General features: G+C 40.5%; 1 protein-coding gene across 1 annotated transcript in view; it reads right to left on the minus strand.

The window, feature by feature from the left end:
• Positions 1–13,149, minus strand: part of MSH3 (mutS homolog 3) — a 139,091-nt gene extending 125,942 nt beyond the window's left edge. The window contains exons 1-7 of the mRNA XM_059694214.1: positions 12,946–13,149; positions 11,567–11,687; positions 7,389–7,609; positions 4,079–4,294; positions 2,330–2,446; positions 1,922–2,041; positions 125–268 (exon numbers count right to left, since the gene is read on the minus strand). Coding sequence (XP_059550197.1) covers positions 125–268; positions 1,922–2,041; positions 2,330–2,446; positions 4,079–4,294; positions 7,389–7,609; positions 11,567–11,687; positions 12,946–13,149 — 1,143 coding nt within the window. The remainder of the gene's footprint in view (positions 1–124; positions 269–1,921; positions 2,042–2,329; positions 2,447–4,078; positions 4,295–7,388; positions 7,610–11,566; positions 11,688–12,945) is intronic.
• Between the last annotated feature and the right edge of the window lie 78 nt (positions 13,150–13,227).

The raw sequence follows: 13,227 nt of genomic DNA on the forward strand, positions 1-13,227 counted from the left end.
TTTTAAGTACAATTGCTTGAGGGCATACTTCATCAGATATCCTCATTATAAACCATACGTGATTGCTCATATTCCGAGATACCATGAACATCTATCATTTATTCTTCACCTACAAAGTACTCACCACGATTCCAATGAAAATGTTCCCCTTCTTTTTGTCCTTAACATTGTCCTTATTTTCACAGATGCACAGAAGGTAGCTAGTAGAAGTATCAGTCATTAACTCATCAATGTCTATAGCATCATCCAGCTGAACTAAAGGATTCACATGTAATAATTATTAAAGAAAAATATATATTCCCATTAATATTAACTGTTTTTCTCCTTTTAAGTTAATGGTTTATTTTTCCAGGCATTTTTGCTCTGTGCACAAATCTCCCATACAGCATTCATTTTTCTGATTTACTCTGATTATACCTATATACCTTATGTCCCCCAAGATATAAGGCTCATGAGGACCGACAACTATTATCTTCTCGCTTCCAAAGGGCTTAGGAGAAACCCTCAGACCTTGTGGAAACCCAAATGTTAACCCTCTTCTTTACTTGGATGATGCTGAGACTTGAATCCTTAACAATCCCCTAATATTTAATTCCATAAGTCAAAGCATACACACTCTAAAATAGCATAAATTACTTTCCTCCTTTAAAGTGCCTAATAGCTCTCAGAAATAGCAAGAGAATTTTTTTAAAGACAGGAGAAAAGAAAACCTAAAAAGGAAACAGAAACATACATTCAGGTGTGTGTGTGTGTGTGTGTGTGTGTGTGTGTGTGTGTGTGTGTGTGTATTGAATCCATTAATTAGATTCTCAGAGATAAATGCTGACTTTAGACAAGGTCAGTCTGGGGACCTCCAATTTGGGTATCAGCAGATAAAAGCTATCACAGTAGCAAAAGAGAAGCAGGGAAGAGTACTGTTTTAGGAGCAGGCTTTGATTAAGAGACTCAAGTTCAGGCAAAAGAAACAATAAAATTACCAATCTTATAGCCTGACCAGCCTGGAATTCCACAGAGCTGTTAATGGTTTGGGGTCCATTCTGAGTGACAGCCATCCCCTATTCATGACATTAATAAAGCAAAACGGTGTTCATAATTTGGGTAGAAGCTAAGCAGGTCTCTAAATATGCAGATTTGCAATAAACTGTAATAAATATTACTTTCACACAGTATCATTTAAGATCTTATCGCTATATTCTTTTATTCTGAGACCTGACTCCATCCCACAGTACACATTTTAAAATACATGCTTATCTCATTTAATACATAATTTTTTGGTTTTTAAAAAAATTGACATAATTTTATGACTTTGCTAGTAAAGTCATTTTGTTTCAAGTTAACTCATTGAATTTATAAATGACCATACATTTTGGAGCAATCACGGTCCACTAAGGATCCTTAGAAAGAAAGCTCCACCTATAATCCATTTTCAAAAATAATACAATTTTTATGAAGCTAACAATTAACGAAGATGGACTATGTTTTATAAGCAATTAACTGTATGTTGACTTTGTACTTTTCTTTTCACATTTTGAAGCTAAGAAGTTATTTTTTAGGTCTTGTGTTAGGACGATCTGAAGGAGCTTACAGGCCCTAAGTGCCTAACCACTGCCCACACAGGCCTGGGGAAGATGTGATTGCAAATCAGTTGATAACCTGCTATCATCTTGTATGAGACTGTCCTTTTTCTTGCTCTAAAAGTTTGATACACTCTCCTTTTACTATAGCATTTGAAAAAAAAAATGTTTGTTTCCAGCCATTACCAACCCTAGCTCTTCAGTTAGCACACTAATCAAAGGTCAAAGTAATATACCACCTCGTCTCATCAAAAAGATACCCACTGAAAGAACAGATATTTTTTTTAAATGTTACTTAAAACAAAGATTTCTAAAATTTAAGATAAAATTTCCTATTCAAAAAGGATATCTTCTCCAATAAGCGTAGATTTTGTATAAAGAGCAGTCAATTTCCGGGAAAAGACTGAACTTTTGTTGTCCCCAATGGCCTTTAATGCTGCTGTTTCAGTTTGCTTCACAACTCCTACCTTCAACAAAAATAAGTAATATTAAATATCAAATGTAATGAAAAATTTTTAAACATGTTTTGAGATTTTAAAAGGTTATTTCTGAAACATTTACCTTAGCCTTTTAAAAATTTACCCTAAATATATAATATGTTAAAACTCATGAAGATATAAAGCTAATTATGCACACTTTCACTTTCCCAAAGTGCCAAATTCCAAAACCAATGAGACTACCACCGTACAAAACATGTTTTCACTCTGGAAGAGAATCGGGATCCCTCTTTCCCACAAGTTGAAGCCAAAGCTGACCTTATATCCCTTTGCCACAAGGCGGCGCACGTGAACAAACAGTCTGTGAGTAGGTATGCTTGCTGTCATAAAGTTGTGATCTAAGTGGCAATAAATATTGAGCTCCCGGGCTGCAATCTAAAAAATTGAAAAAGAGGATATCAATAAATTTCTATTTTAAGATTCCCTGTGTGGCATTTGTTCACTTTGTTAAAAATCCATCAAGGTATACACGTAGGATTTGTGTCCTTTGTCTGCATGGTATATCAATAAAAAGTTTAAAAGTCATTCCCTGTGTAGTAGCCTACAGTTAAACCTGGTGTTTTTGGCCCTTCCCATGGCCTAACTTCAGGGTCAACATCTGTACCTATAAATGACTCAGAAGGATACAACAGGTCTACTTCTATGTCCTTAGCTCTATCAAAACTTTAAAGGGCTGTGCTTTCCCTGTATTGGAATAAGTATTTGATACCACATGCAAATAACTGAAAATTAGGAGATACTAAGGAATGTATACATAATTATAAACCTGCTTGGACAGAGGGCTTCTTTGAGGAACTTGAGAAGAGAACCCCCTGGTGTGGCTAGCTAATTGATGATGTATAAGTGAGAGAAATGCAAAACCAGGCAGTACCACCTGATTCCCTGCATCCTTCTAGACAGCGCCACAGCTCAGAGACTGCCCACTAGAGCCACAGAACGCTCATCATTCCAGCAATCTCGCTCCCCTCCCCCATCCTTTTCTGAACTGTATTAGTTCAGAAAAACATGAGCCTTTTAAGTTAATGTAGAAATGTATCATTTGACCTAGAGAAAAGTATTATTTTCTCTATCATTTGACCTAGAGAAAAGGGGAGAGAACAGCACGTCCGTTCACCCCTTCACTTATAAGATGCCAGCTACATATTTGTTCCTGCCTGCAGAAAACATGCTGACTGTTTCAAAGTCTAACTTCTTAACACTGAACACAGCATAATGTCATCTGAACTAGACAACACCACTTTCTGTCACAACAGTATTTAGGAAACTGGAAGAAAAAAGTTGGCCAAGTCTTCACTTCCCACCCATGAGGCAGCAGAAGTGCCACCTCATCATCCTCTGATAGTGTGCAACCCAACTAGGCCTAAAACGATGAAATCATCAAAATCACCCAGGACTCCAACAAAGCATTTCCCTAAGCTTGCCATCAAGTGCTCAAATTCACTTCTAACCGTCTTAACTTAGGCCTATCTCACATACCCAAAATTACAGTAAATACAAACTCAACTTAGACTAAGAAAGCAAGATGACTAGTATACAGAGACCTGTAAGACTTCAAACATCTGTTGGTGGCTGGCAGAGTTAACGGGCTCTTCCATTCAGACTTAATAATGCTGCTGGCTGTGAAAATCCATAAACTAAGGGTAAACAGAGGAACTTACATCTCAAAAACTTTTTCTTGCTTAAATCTTCTTTAGGAAACACAGAGACTCACATGATTATGGTTCACGCACTAACTGATCCATCCAATCAATGTTTGATGGATGAAAAGGTACTGAGCTAAGACCATGGACAATAAGCACCAACATTCCAACAGGAACTCCTCACCTCCTCCCCCACAAGTCAGCACTCACCAAGTCTGTTTGTGTTTATTTTTAGTTTTTACTTTAAATGGCGGCATTTTAAAGGGTAATTACATCTTTTTAAGTTTAAAAAATGAAACAAAATACTGGAAAATATTTAAGGCTGAACAAGAAAAACATGAAACAGTGTTTGAAAAAAACAACTTACCTCTGCATCTTCCCCAAAGAATCTATACTTATATCCACATTCCACACACAAAATTGCATCTTTCTGCTGCTGCTTTATTTCTAGGTACTGTAATTCTAATGGCGTATAGATGCTTTTGGTTCTTTTGTTAGGTGGTTTAGAATCAGAAATTTTCTGTAAGTTTTCGTAACTCCCATGTGATGATCCAAAATGACTGAGATCAGAAAGTGTCTTGTCCTGGCAACAAAGAGTTTTATAGTTTCAAAAGTACTAACCATAACATCAGTTCCCAGAGAGAGAGAATGCAAATTGGACACAAAGCTAACAATTGGTGAATTTGAGGAGTACACAGTATATGAAGGCAAATTTTTGTGTAGGCTTAAAATTTTTTCAAAGTAAAAGACCCAAAAAATATGAGCCAAACTAAACTACTGTGTAATTATTAATGCAATTTTGAAAGTCTAAACATTGTAATGTTTTGGATACTTCTATTTACATTTAATTTCATTAAACCTATTGTAATTAATGTTTTCCTTTTCATTATTTATTCCAGGTGTGTAAGGCATAGTCAGCAGGCATGAATCTGTCTCTTTATAGCAGAATCACTTTCAACAGGCATGTGAGCAGCTAAAGTTGCAATATTCTACATTTCCAAGCACAGTCTAAAAGATAGTATGTCCATAAATAATCCCAAAAAGAACCATGATTAGAACTTTTAGAAAAGTAGTGTTGTAATTTAAAGATTTTATTTTTTTATCAAATTTATTGGGGTGATAGTACTTTAGAGATTTTAGTGCTTCTCCACATTTTTAATAAAGAAAGAGGTCCATGTGTAATTTAATGACACAGTTAATTTATTACTAGTATTCTTCATGAAATAAAAAAAATAAAGAACTTTTGGCCCTAGCCGGTTTGGCTCAGTAGATAGAGCATCAGCCTGTGGACTGAAGGGTCCCGTGTTCGATTCCCGTCAAGGGCATATGCCCAAGTTGTGGGCTCGATCCCCTAGTAGGGGGTATGCAGGAGGCAGCCAATCGGTGATTCTCTCTCATCACTGATGTTTCTATCTCTCTCCCTCTCCCTTCCTGTCTGAAATCAATAAAAATATATTTTAAAAAATAAAGAACTTTTGGAAAGCATAAACTACAAGGTTACATTTTCAACATTAGTATCCTGTATCTATGCTTTCCTGTATGAAAACCATAATTAATTGCAATTCACAGCTTAGAGCAAATTCCTTGCTTATGAGACAAATTTTTAGGATAAATCCAACTTCTAATTGTCACTGTGTCACTGCCAACATCTGAAAAAACTTACCAACTACCCCTGGAATTTAAACTATGACCTAAAAACTAGGGACCAACAGGGTAAGTAAAGAGATAAAGAGAAATGCCCTATATGGCTCAAAGAGGGGAACTCCAGTCCAAAAGAAAACCCAGGAACATGTACTTAGCATTTTCTAAACGTTTAGAAATTCACCTTGGCGGGGACAGCAGGTACAGACGCAATTTATCTGAAAGTGTAGCCCAGCAAACTTCTAAAGATCAGCAATAACACAACAGTTAGCTCTGGAGAGGTGTGCCAAGAGAAAAGTGGGTCAACCTATCAGACTGGACAAAGTATTTGCTTTTAATTTTGATGGGGATTTTCTACTTCATTTTCATGATTTTTATGTAAACTTTAAGAATACTACATATTAAAAATCTGGGGGGGAGATTTACTATAAAGTCCTTATTCATATATGGAATGAGAATAGGTATCCAGGAAAAAGGTTCATGTATGTTTAAGTCAATCTGTATCCTTGAGTATTAAGCAACATTTTTTTCACCACTTGAGGAAAAATACTTCTCAGATATATTGTACTCTTTCATATTCCCAGAGATGGCATTCTGAACTCAATTTAACTTTATCTTGACAATTCAGAGGGATCAGATTAATAAGATGGAAATTTCAGGACCTATCAACAATTATGGGGTTGCTGACCCCACACTAAGGGTCTCAGACCACAGGGCATTTAAGTTCATTCTGCAGCTTTTTTCCACTTCTCTTTACCCTTCTATGCCATCAAATACTCAGCTATCACTTGTAATAATACCCCTATACTACTTCTAGGGGTCCCTCCTAACTGGTGTCTTCTAATTTTCTATGAATCAAAAATGCCAAGTGGGTCATTCTATGCATAAAGCTATAGTAGACAGACTCTTGTGAAGTCCTAGAGCAAATCCTCCAATTAATAAATTGTGAGCTTCAATAGACAAATTTTTTTTTTACCTCTCTCTATTTTTTTCATTTATTTTATTGTTGACAGTATTACAAATGTCTCCCATTTTCCCCTCCTTTATGCCTCTTCCCACTCCCCCCCTCAGCCTGTACCCTCCCCACCCCAGGTCCACCCCATTGTTCATGTCCATGGGCTATGCATATAAGTTTATAAGTTCTTTGGTTTATGGCCTCTATATTTTGTGACTACCACACTCTGGTTAACTGCTTTAAGTATTAAAAGAAATTAAAAATAAGAACAAAACACCTTTTTTTCCCTGATGATCTAAGGTAAGTCAATAGGTTTTAGCTTGATATTTTTCTGAGGAAAGAATCTATTGATTTCATTAGATTTAAATCACTCAAATAAATGTAAATTTAAAAAAACTCTAATTCAGTCGTTCTCAACCATGACTACACATTAAAATGAGAGCTTTTAAACAATGCCCATGCTCAATTCTTATTGAAAACCAATATATAATTTTAAGAAAAAGTTCTTGCTATCAGTATTTTTTTAAGTTCTCCAGGGATTCTAATTTAAAGGTGGGCTGAAAACCACTATTCTGAATTGCAGAATTCCATGATGGAGCAAGAGTTAAATTCCCAGATTTTGCAAGGATGAAAAACATTAATAAGTTATAAAACAGTAGAAGGACCCATATTCAGTTGGTATACCTTTGAAAACCTCAAAACATCAATATAAGTTGGCCATCATGACTGTCCAGGCTAATCATGGAAACTATAAGGAGGACTGTTAAGAAACTGTGCTTGTGCTATAAACAAAGAATCCCCTAAGTCAGTGAACAGCTCCTGATCCAGGGGTCATACATCAGAATCACTTGAGGCTTTTGCTTTATTTTGTTTTAATACAAACCAATTCATTCCTCCTTAATACACAGTAAATTAGAATCTCTAGGGATTTCAAAATCAAAAAAAGTAAAAGTTCGTTCAACTAATTCAAGTGATCAGCCAAGTTTGGGAACCATTCCCTGAGTGGACCCACAGAACCTAAAGACACTTCAGAACCTACTATTCTAGGTATTGGGTATTCACGGATATAACTATTACATACCTTTTGACTAGTTTGAGATTTGGAATCTTCAGAAGAAGCGGCATTCTTTGCACGCAGAAGACTGATATCGTCGAAATCGGTACATTTTGGCAGAACTGCAAATCTCTCCTGCAGAGGCTCCCTCTGGACTCTATTTTGAGGAGGGGCGGAATCGCAGCAGAATTCTTTCAATTTTTCCAGAGACTTTAAAACAATCCTGGTCCTCAGACATTTCCTTGGCTCTTAGTTAACAAATCAGAAAAAAATATAACAATAGTATTTTGTCTCATGTCAATTCATCACCAGCACAGAATTTGTAAGAGGGAGTTTTGTGTTAAGCAATGACTCTAGCTATGATATTGATAAGGAAATAAAGAAACTTGGGTTCAGGGTAAAGATGGCATACTTGAAACATATTTCTAATTTCACTTGGTCCTAAAAGCCCACTAGAAACTACAGGGTTTTGCTTTAAAAAAACAAAATACAAAAAACTTATTTGCCCATAAGTACAGAAAAAAAAGGAAAGGTGAGACTTGCAAATGAAATATCTGAAGCTAAAATGAAAAAAAAAATGAATGAGCAAAACGTATTTAGCATACCTGAAAGCTAAAGTCTAAATGGGTAGTGAAGAAAACCAAGAACCAGTCCTATATTCACAACATAAAATGCTTAAAAGGTTCAGGAATTAGGGCACCAGTAGCTCTGAAAATGGAATGAAGGGAGATTCTACCATAAAATACAGAGGGCTGGTTCCAAGGAATTTGATCCCTAGATACCCTTAGCCTACTCTAAGTTCACGGACGGCTGTCCTTCCTCCACATCAACAGAGGATTGCAGAATTCTCTGGAAAAGGTAAATCAGGCCCAGTTGAGATGCAGTACTGTGCCTAAGACAAAAGAATACTCATGGAAATACAGTCTTACTGTATGCTAGGACACACTAATGGAAATACAGTCTGACTATATGATGAGAAACACAACCTCTTCTGAGAGCCACTTCGCAGAACGAAGCTCTCCCCTAGGCGGGAGCTGGGAGACTGCACTGGGAACTCTGACCAGCTCAATGGAAAGACCTAAAGATACTGAATCCAAGAGTGCACCAGGAAACCAGCTCACCACTCCAGACACACCTGCTTTCCTGCCTCCACAGCTCTGCTCACGCTAGTCTCTCTCCCTGGTAAGCCCTGGCCCCCAATTTCACATGTCAACATTATACTCTTTCATCAAGAGCCATCTCAAAGCTACCTTTCCCATGAAACGCTCTGCTAACTCCCCAGCTTAAAGGTCATTTTCTTTCTCTATGTTCCTGTGACAGATCGTATCTCTCCACAGCACTTATCATAGTGTGCCAATTAGCATTAACTCCAGAAGCAATCAATCCATAAAAGAAGGGAAACTGATTATTTGCTGTACATTTACTGGTTATTTGCTATATAACAGAAAACGTTATTTTACCCTTTACAGCAATACTACTTAGGTAGCTGCTATTATATAGAAGGAAACTGGGGCTGCATTTATCATCTCTTACCTTCCCTTTTAAAGCAAAAACACTCTGAAGGCAAGCTTAAAACTTTTCATATTTCTATTTAAACCTCTCTTCAGATGTATACTTTATCTTATCTCCTATTAATCTCATGGCTAGGAAAATGTCTATTTGAATCCCTCCAATTGTATATATTCATCCTATTTACTATTACTCTCTGTTTCCAAATATATACCTGAATCAATCTTCAACAGTGTAAGTTTGTATATTATACAAGGGCTTCCATCTTAAGGATATTTTTAAAAATTTCCTAAGATGGAGGCGGGGTGCAAATCTTACAAAAGAAGGAATATCTAAAACGGACATGTTAAAAAACGTGAGGTGATGGGGATGTAAAGTGTAGCATGTGGTATGTAGCCAACAATACTGTGATAACTATAAATGGTGCCAGGTGGGTACTAGACTTATCAGGAGAAATCACTTCATAAATTATATAAATGTCTAACCACTACGCTGTACACATGAAACTAACATAAAATAATACTGAATGTCAACCGTAATTTAAAAAAGCTTAAGATGAAGTAGCCAGCGACTCTTCTGGCTGGTGGATGCTCCAGTTTTCTTCCCATTATTTATTTATTTTTTTTAAGTAAACTGTATGTAAAGTTCATATTTCAAAAACTTCCATTTCTATGACCTTATTTCTACAAGCTTCAGAGTTCATTTAGCCAGATCTGGAGCAATGTGGACCTAGGGACAAGGACTTAGTATGTGTGTGGTGAGACCCCTTGATGGAGCACTTTCATGCCCTCCTTACCATCCTTCCCTAATCTGCTGCCCTACTCCCACGGAAGATTCTACCACAAAGCTTCATTCCTGAGCTGTTGTCAGTTCAGAAAGGCTTATATCAGTTCAGGTATGAGGGTAATAAAAAAAGAAGCATTTTCTGTCTTCCCTTATCACAAATTCTCCAGGCCAAAACCAGAGAAAAATCTGCTCACCCACCAATATATCCAACATCACATATAGAGGTCTAGGACCTCAGGAATGGTTTCATCCAAGACCTTTTCGCATACAGAAAAAGCAGTTTCACACTAAAAAAAGGACAGGGGAGATCTACATGTCCTGACATTGGTAATCGTCCAAATGTTCTGCTAAGCGGAAAAAGATAGTTGTAAATTAACATCAACACTAATAAAAGAGAAAAATGGTAATTGGCGTACGAGCTACCCTTTTCATTGGCTAGTCAGGGCTATATGCAAATTAACTGCCAACTAAGATTGGCAGTTAACTGCCAACTAAGATTGGCAGTTAACTGCCAACAAGATGGCGGTTAATTTGCATATGTAGACACAATGCAGGGAGGCGAAAGGGAAAGCAGGAAGAAGCCCCCTGCCACTGACAGTGATCAGAAACCCAGGGGGGAGCTAAGAGCTGGGGGGCAGGGCAAAGGCGGCCCTGGGGCCGCCTTTGCCCTGCCCCCCAGCCATGATCGGAGAATCAGGCGCCTTTGCCGCCCTGGCCAGTGATAGCAGGAAGTAGGGGTGGAGCCAGCGATGGGAGCTGGGCACGGTCGAAGCTGGCAGTCCCGGGAGCTAGGGGTCCCTTGCCTGGGCCTAAAGCGGAGGCCATGATCGCGGGGCCACTGCAGCTGCGGGTCCCCGCTGCCCGGGCCGGACGCCTCAGCCAGAGGCATTAGGCCTGGGCAGGGGCGGAGCCTGCAACCGCGGGAGCTGGGGGTCCCCTGCCCAGGCCTGACACCTCTGCCGGAGGCCTCAGGCCTGGTCAAGGGGCCGATCCGGTGATTGGTGATCGGAGGGTGATGAGGGTCAACTCCTCTGGCTTAGGCATCAGGCCTGGGTGGGGGGCTGAGCCGGGGATTGGGGGGATATGATGGTCCCCTTGCCCAGGCCTGAAGCCTGGGTCAGAGGCGTCAGGCTTGGGCGGGGGGTGGAGCAAGCGACCAGAGGGAGATGGGGGTCCCCTGCCCAGGCATGATTCCTGGGCCAGAGGCCTCAGGCCTGGGCGGGGGCCAGAGCCAGTGATCGGGGGGAGATGGGGGTCCCCTGTCCAAGCCTGACACCTCTGTCAGAGGCGTCAGGCCTGGGCAAGGGGCCGATCCTGCGATTGGAGGGTGATGGGGGTCAACGCCTGAGGGCTCCCAGTATGTGAGAGGGGGCAGGCTGGGCTGAGGGACACTCCCCCCAACACACACACCCAGTGCACGAATTTCGTGCACCGGGCCCCTAGTATACATATAAAACAACTTATAAGATATTAACTAATTTGTGGGTCTATGTGTGTACATATACAAGTGTATAAATAGGAAAACCTCAAAGAATATACCGTATCCTCCAAATTAGCAGGAGGCCTCACTGAAAGGGAGGAGTTACAGGGTCTTTCACTGTCAACCTTCTACATCTCTGTATTGCTTTTTCTGACAACAAACATGCTTTACTTTTATAATCAGGACAAAAATTACCTAGACGGAACTCCAGCCAAACTGCAGAACTCCAGCCCCTACCTCTTCCCACCTCCTAACATACACCACCACCACTTATGGAGGGGGCCACTCTACTCAAGCACAATGGAGGCCTTTCTCCACAAAGGAAAAAGATGGCAAAACTCTCCAAATCGTCTCCTCTGCCCTGTGGATAATGCAAGAATATCAGAGCCATGACGGGTGAGAATGAAAAAATCATTGCCACAGAACTCACCAGGGTTCCCAGACGTTACTGAATCACTTTGCCCTTCCTTTTCTTGGGCTTTCTTTGCTTTCTTCTTAACAGGCCCATCATCCTCTAGTGGTCTCTTTGTACTTCTGTCAATTTCCGCAACCTGTATCAGGAAAGTGAGAAAATGATGTATCATCTCTCTAATCTCAAAACACTATGTATGCAAAATAATTTAAACCTTACTTTTGAATGACAGCAACATCCTTGCCATCCTTCCTTTCTACAATCACCTACTTGGACTTCTGAAAAGACCTATGGGTGAATGTTTTTACCATCATCAAAGACAAGGTGGAGACTGACCGGTCATGAGCCTCAGCTTCTCAAGCCCTGCTAGAATTAATCAGAACCAAGGCTGCCACCTTTACTCGGGCAGCCTTCACCTATTTCAAGTTATATTACACATGTTAAATAAAATACCTTTAAGAGAAAAACTATTTAGTAAAGGTGAAATTAGATAGACAATAAAAGAACAGTATCACTTTTGAAATGTTAATTGTAATTTGTTTTATGTTCACCACTGAAGATGCCACAAGATTGTGAACATTTGTTGGCAGGAAGCCTGTCAAAAACTTAAGTCCTTCATCAGATACCCTCTAAATGGTGGGTATAAAATAAAATCTTGGTGAATTCATAAAAATGTAGACTCCTGTCAAAAAAAAACTAAAACGGGAGAGAACCAATCACTCTATGGAAAAAAATATAAATTAAGGAAACAAGATTTTGAAGCAGCCAAGCTGTCACCCTCATTAAAACTTAGAAGGTGGCTGAAAGCCAATCTGCAATCCCCTTCAACACCCTCCGTTTGAGAAATACTGTATCAGGGACCCCAGTGAGAGCTCACCCTTAGGCATTCCCCCGAGGGGCAGTGTCCCTGGTAAAAAACAAACAAAAAACCCACAACTACTTATTTTAGTCAGTTGAAGGGAGGCACCTAATAAGACCCGAATAAATAAGATAAATAAAACTCCTCTTAACATTCAATCCAGGGACAAAATGGAGGGGGTGGGGGGAGGGTTGGATGTAGGTTAAAAGATGTATCCTTGGCCCAGAGGCCCCCGCCCTCATCAGAATGGGAGTCAGGAGACCTGAGTTCCTGTCTCTGGTCGGCCAGTAAGAATCCGTGTGATCTTGGCCTCAAGTCTATTTTCCCAGTGGAAACTGCAATCTTTGAACTACACTCAGGATGGAGGCTGGCCAGGCTTTTCCCCTCCTCACCGGCCCGATCCGCCCCTTTCTCTTCCGGCACCTTCAACTCCCTAATTCTCGCGCACGGGCCCCGCCTCCTCCCGCTCCACCCAGAAGCCCCGCCCCTGGCCCCGCCCCTTCCCCGGTGAGCCCGCCCAGTCCTGGGCCACACCCACCACATGTGGTCGCGACCGAGGCTGGAAAGTGGACGCTGGAGGCGCTGCGGAGTCAGCGTCAGGTTCGCCCTCCACCGCACCGGTGGGGGAGGAGGTGGATTTCAGGCTCCCCCTGGACTGGAAGAATCTGCTCAAAACCGCTTGCCTTGCAGGGGCTGGGCCAGCGGCAGCCGCGCCGCCCCCAGGTGGCTTTCGGCGCGACATCGCGGCGCAGAGACGGACAGCCAGGAGCACGGCCCAGTCGGCGCGCGACCCCGCGGCCCAGTTCCCGGGTGTCTGCGG

Source organism: Myotis daubentonii, chromosome 4, assembly GCF_963259705.1.
Source record: "Myotis daubentonii chromosome 4, mMyoDau2.1, whole genome shotgun sequence".
NCBI classification, from domain to species: domain Eukaryota; kingdom Metazoa; phylum Chordata; class Mammalia; order Chiroptera; family Vespertilionidae; genus Myotis; species Myotis daubentonii.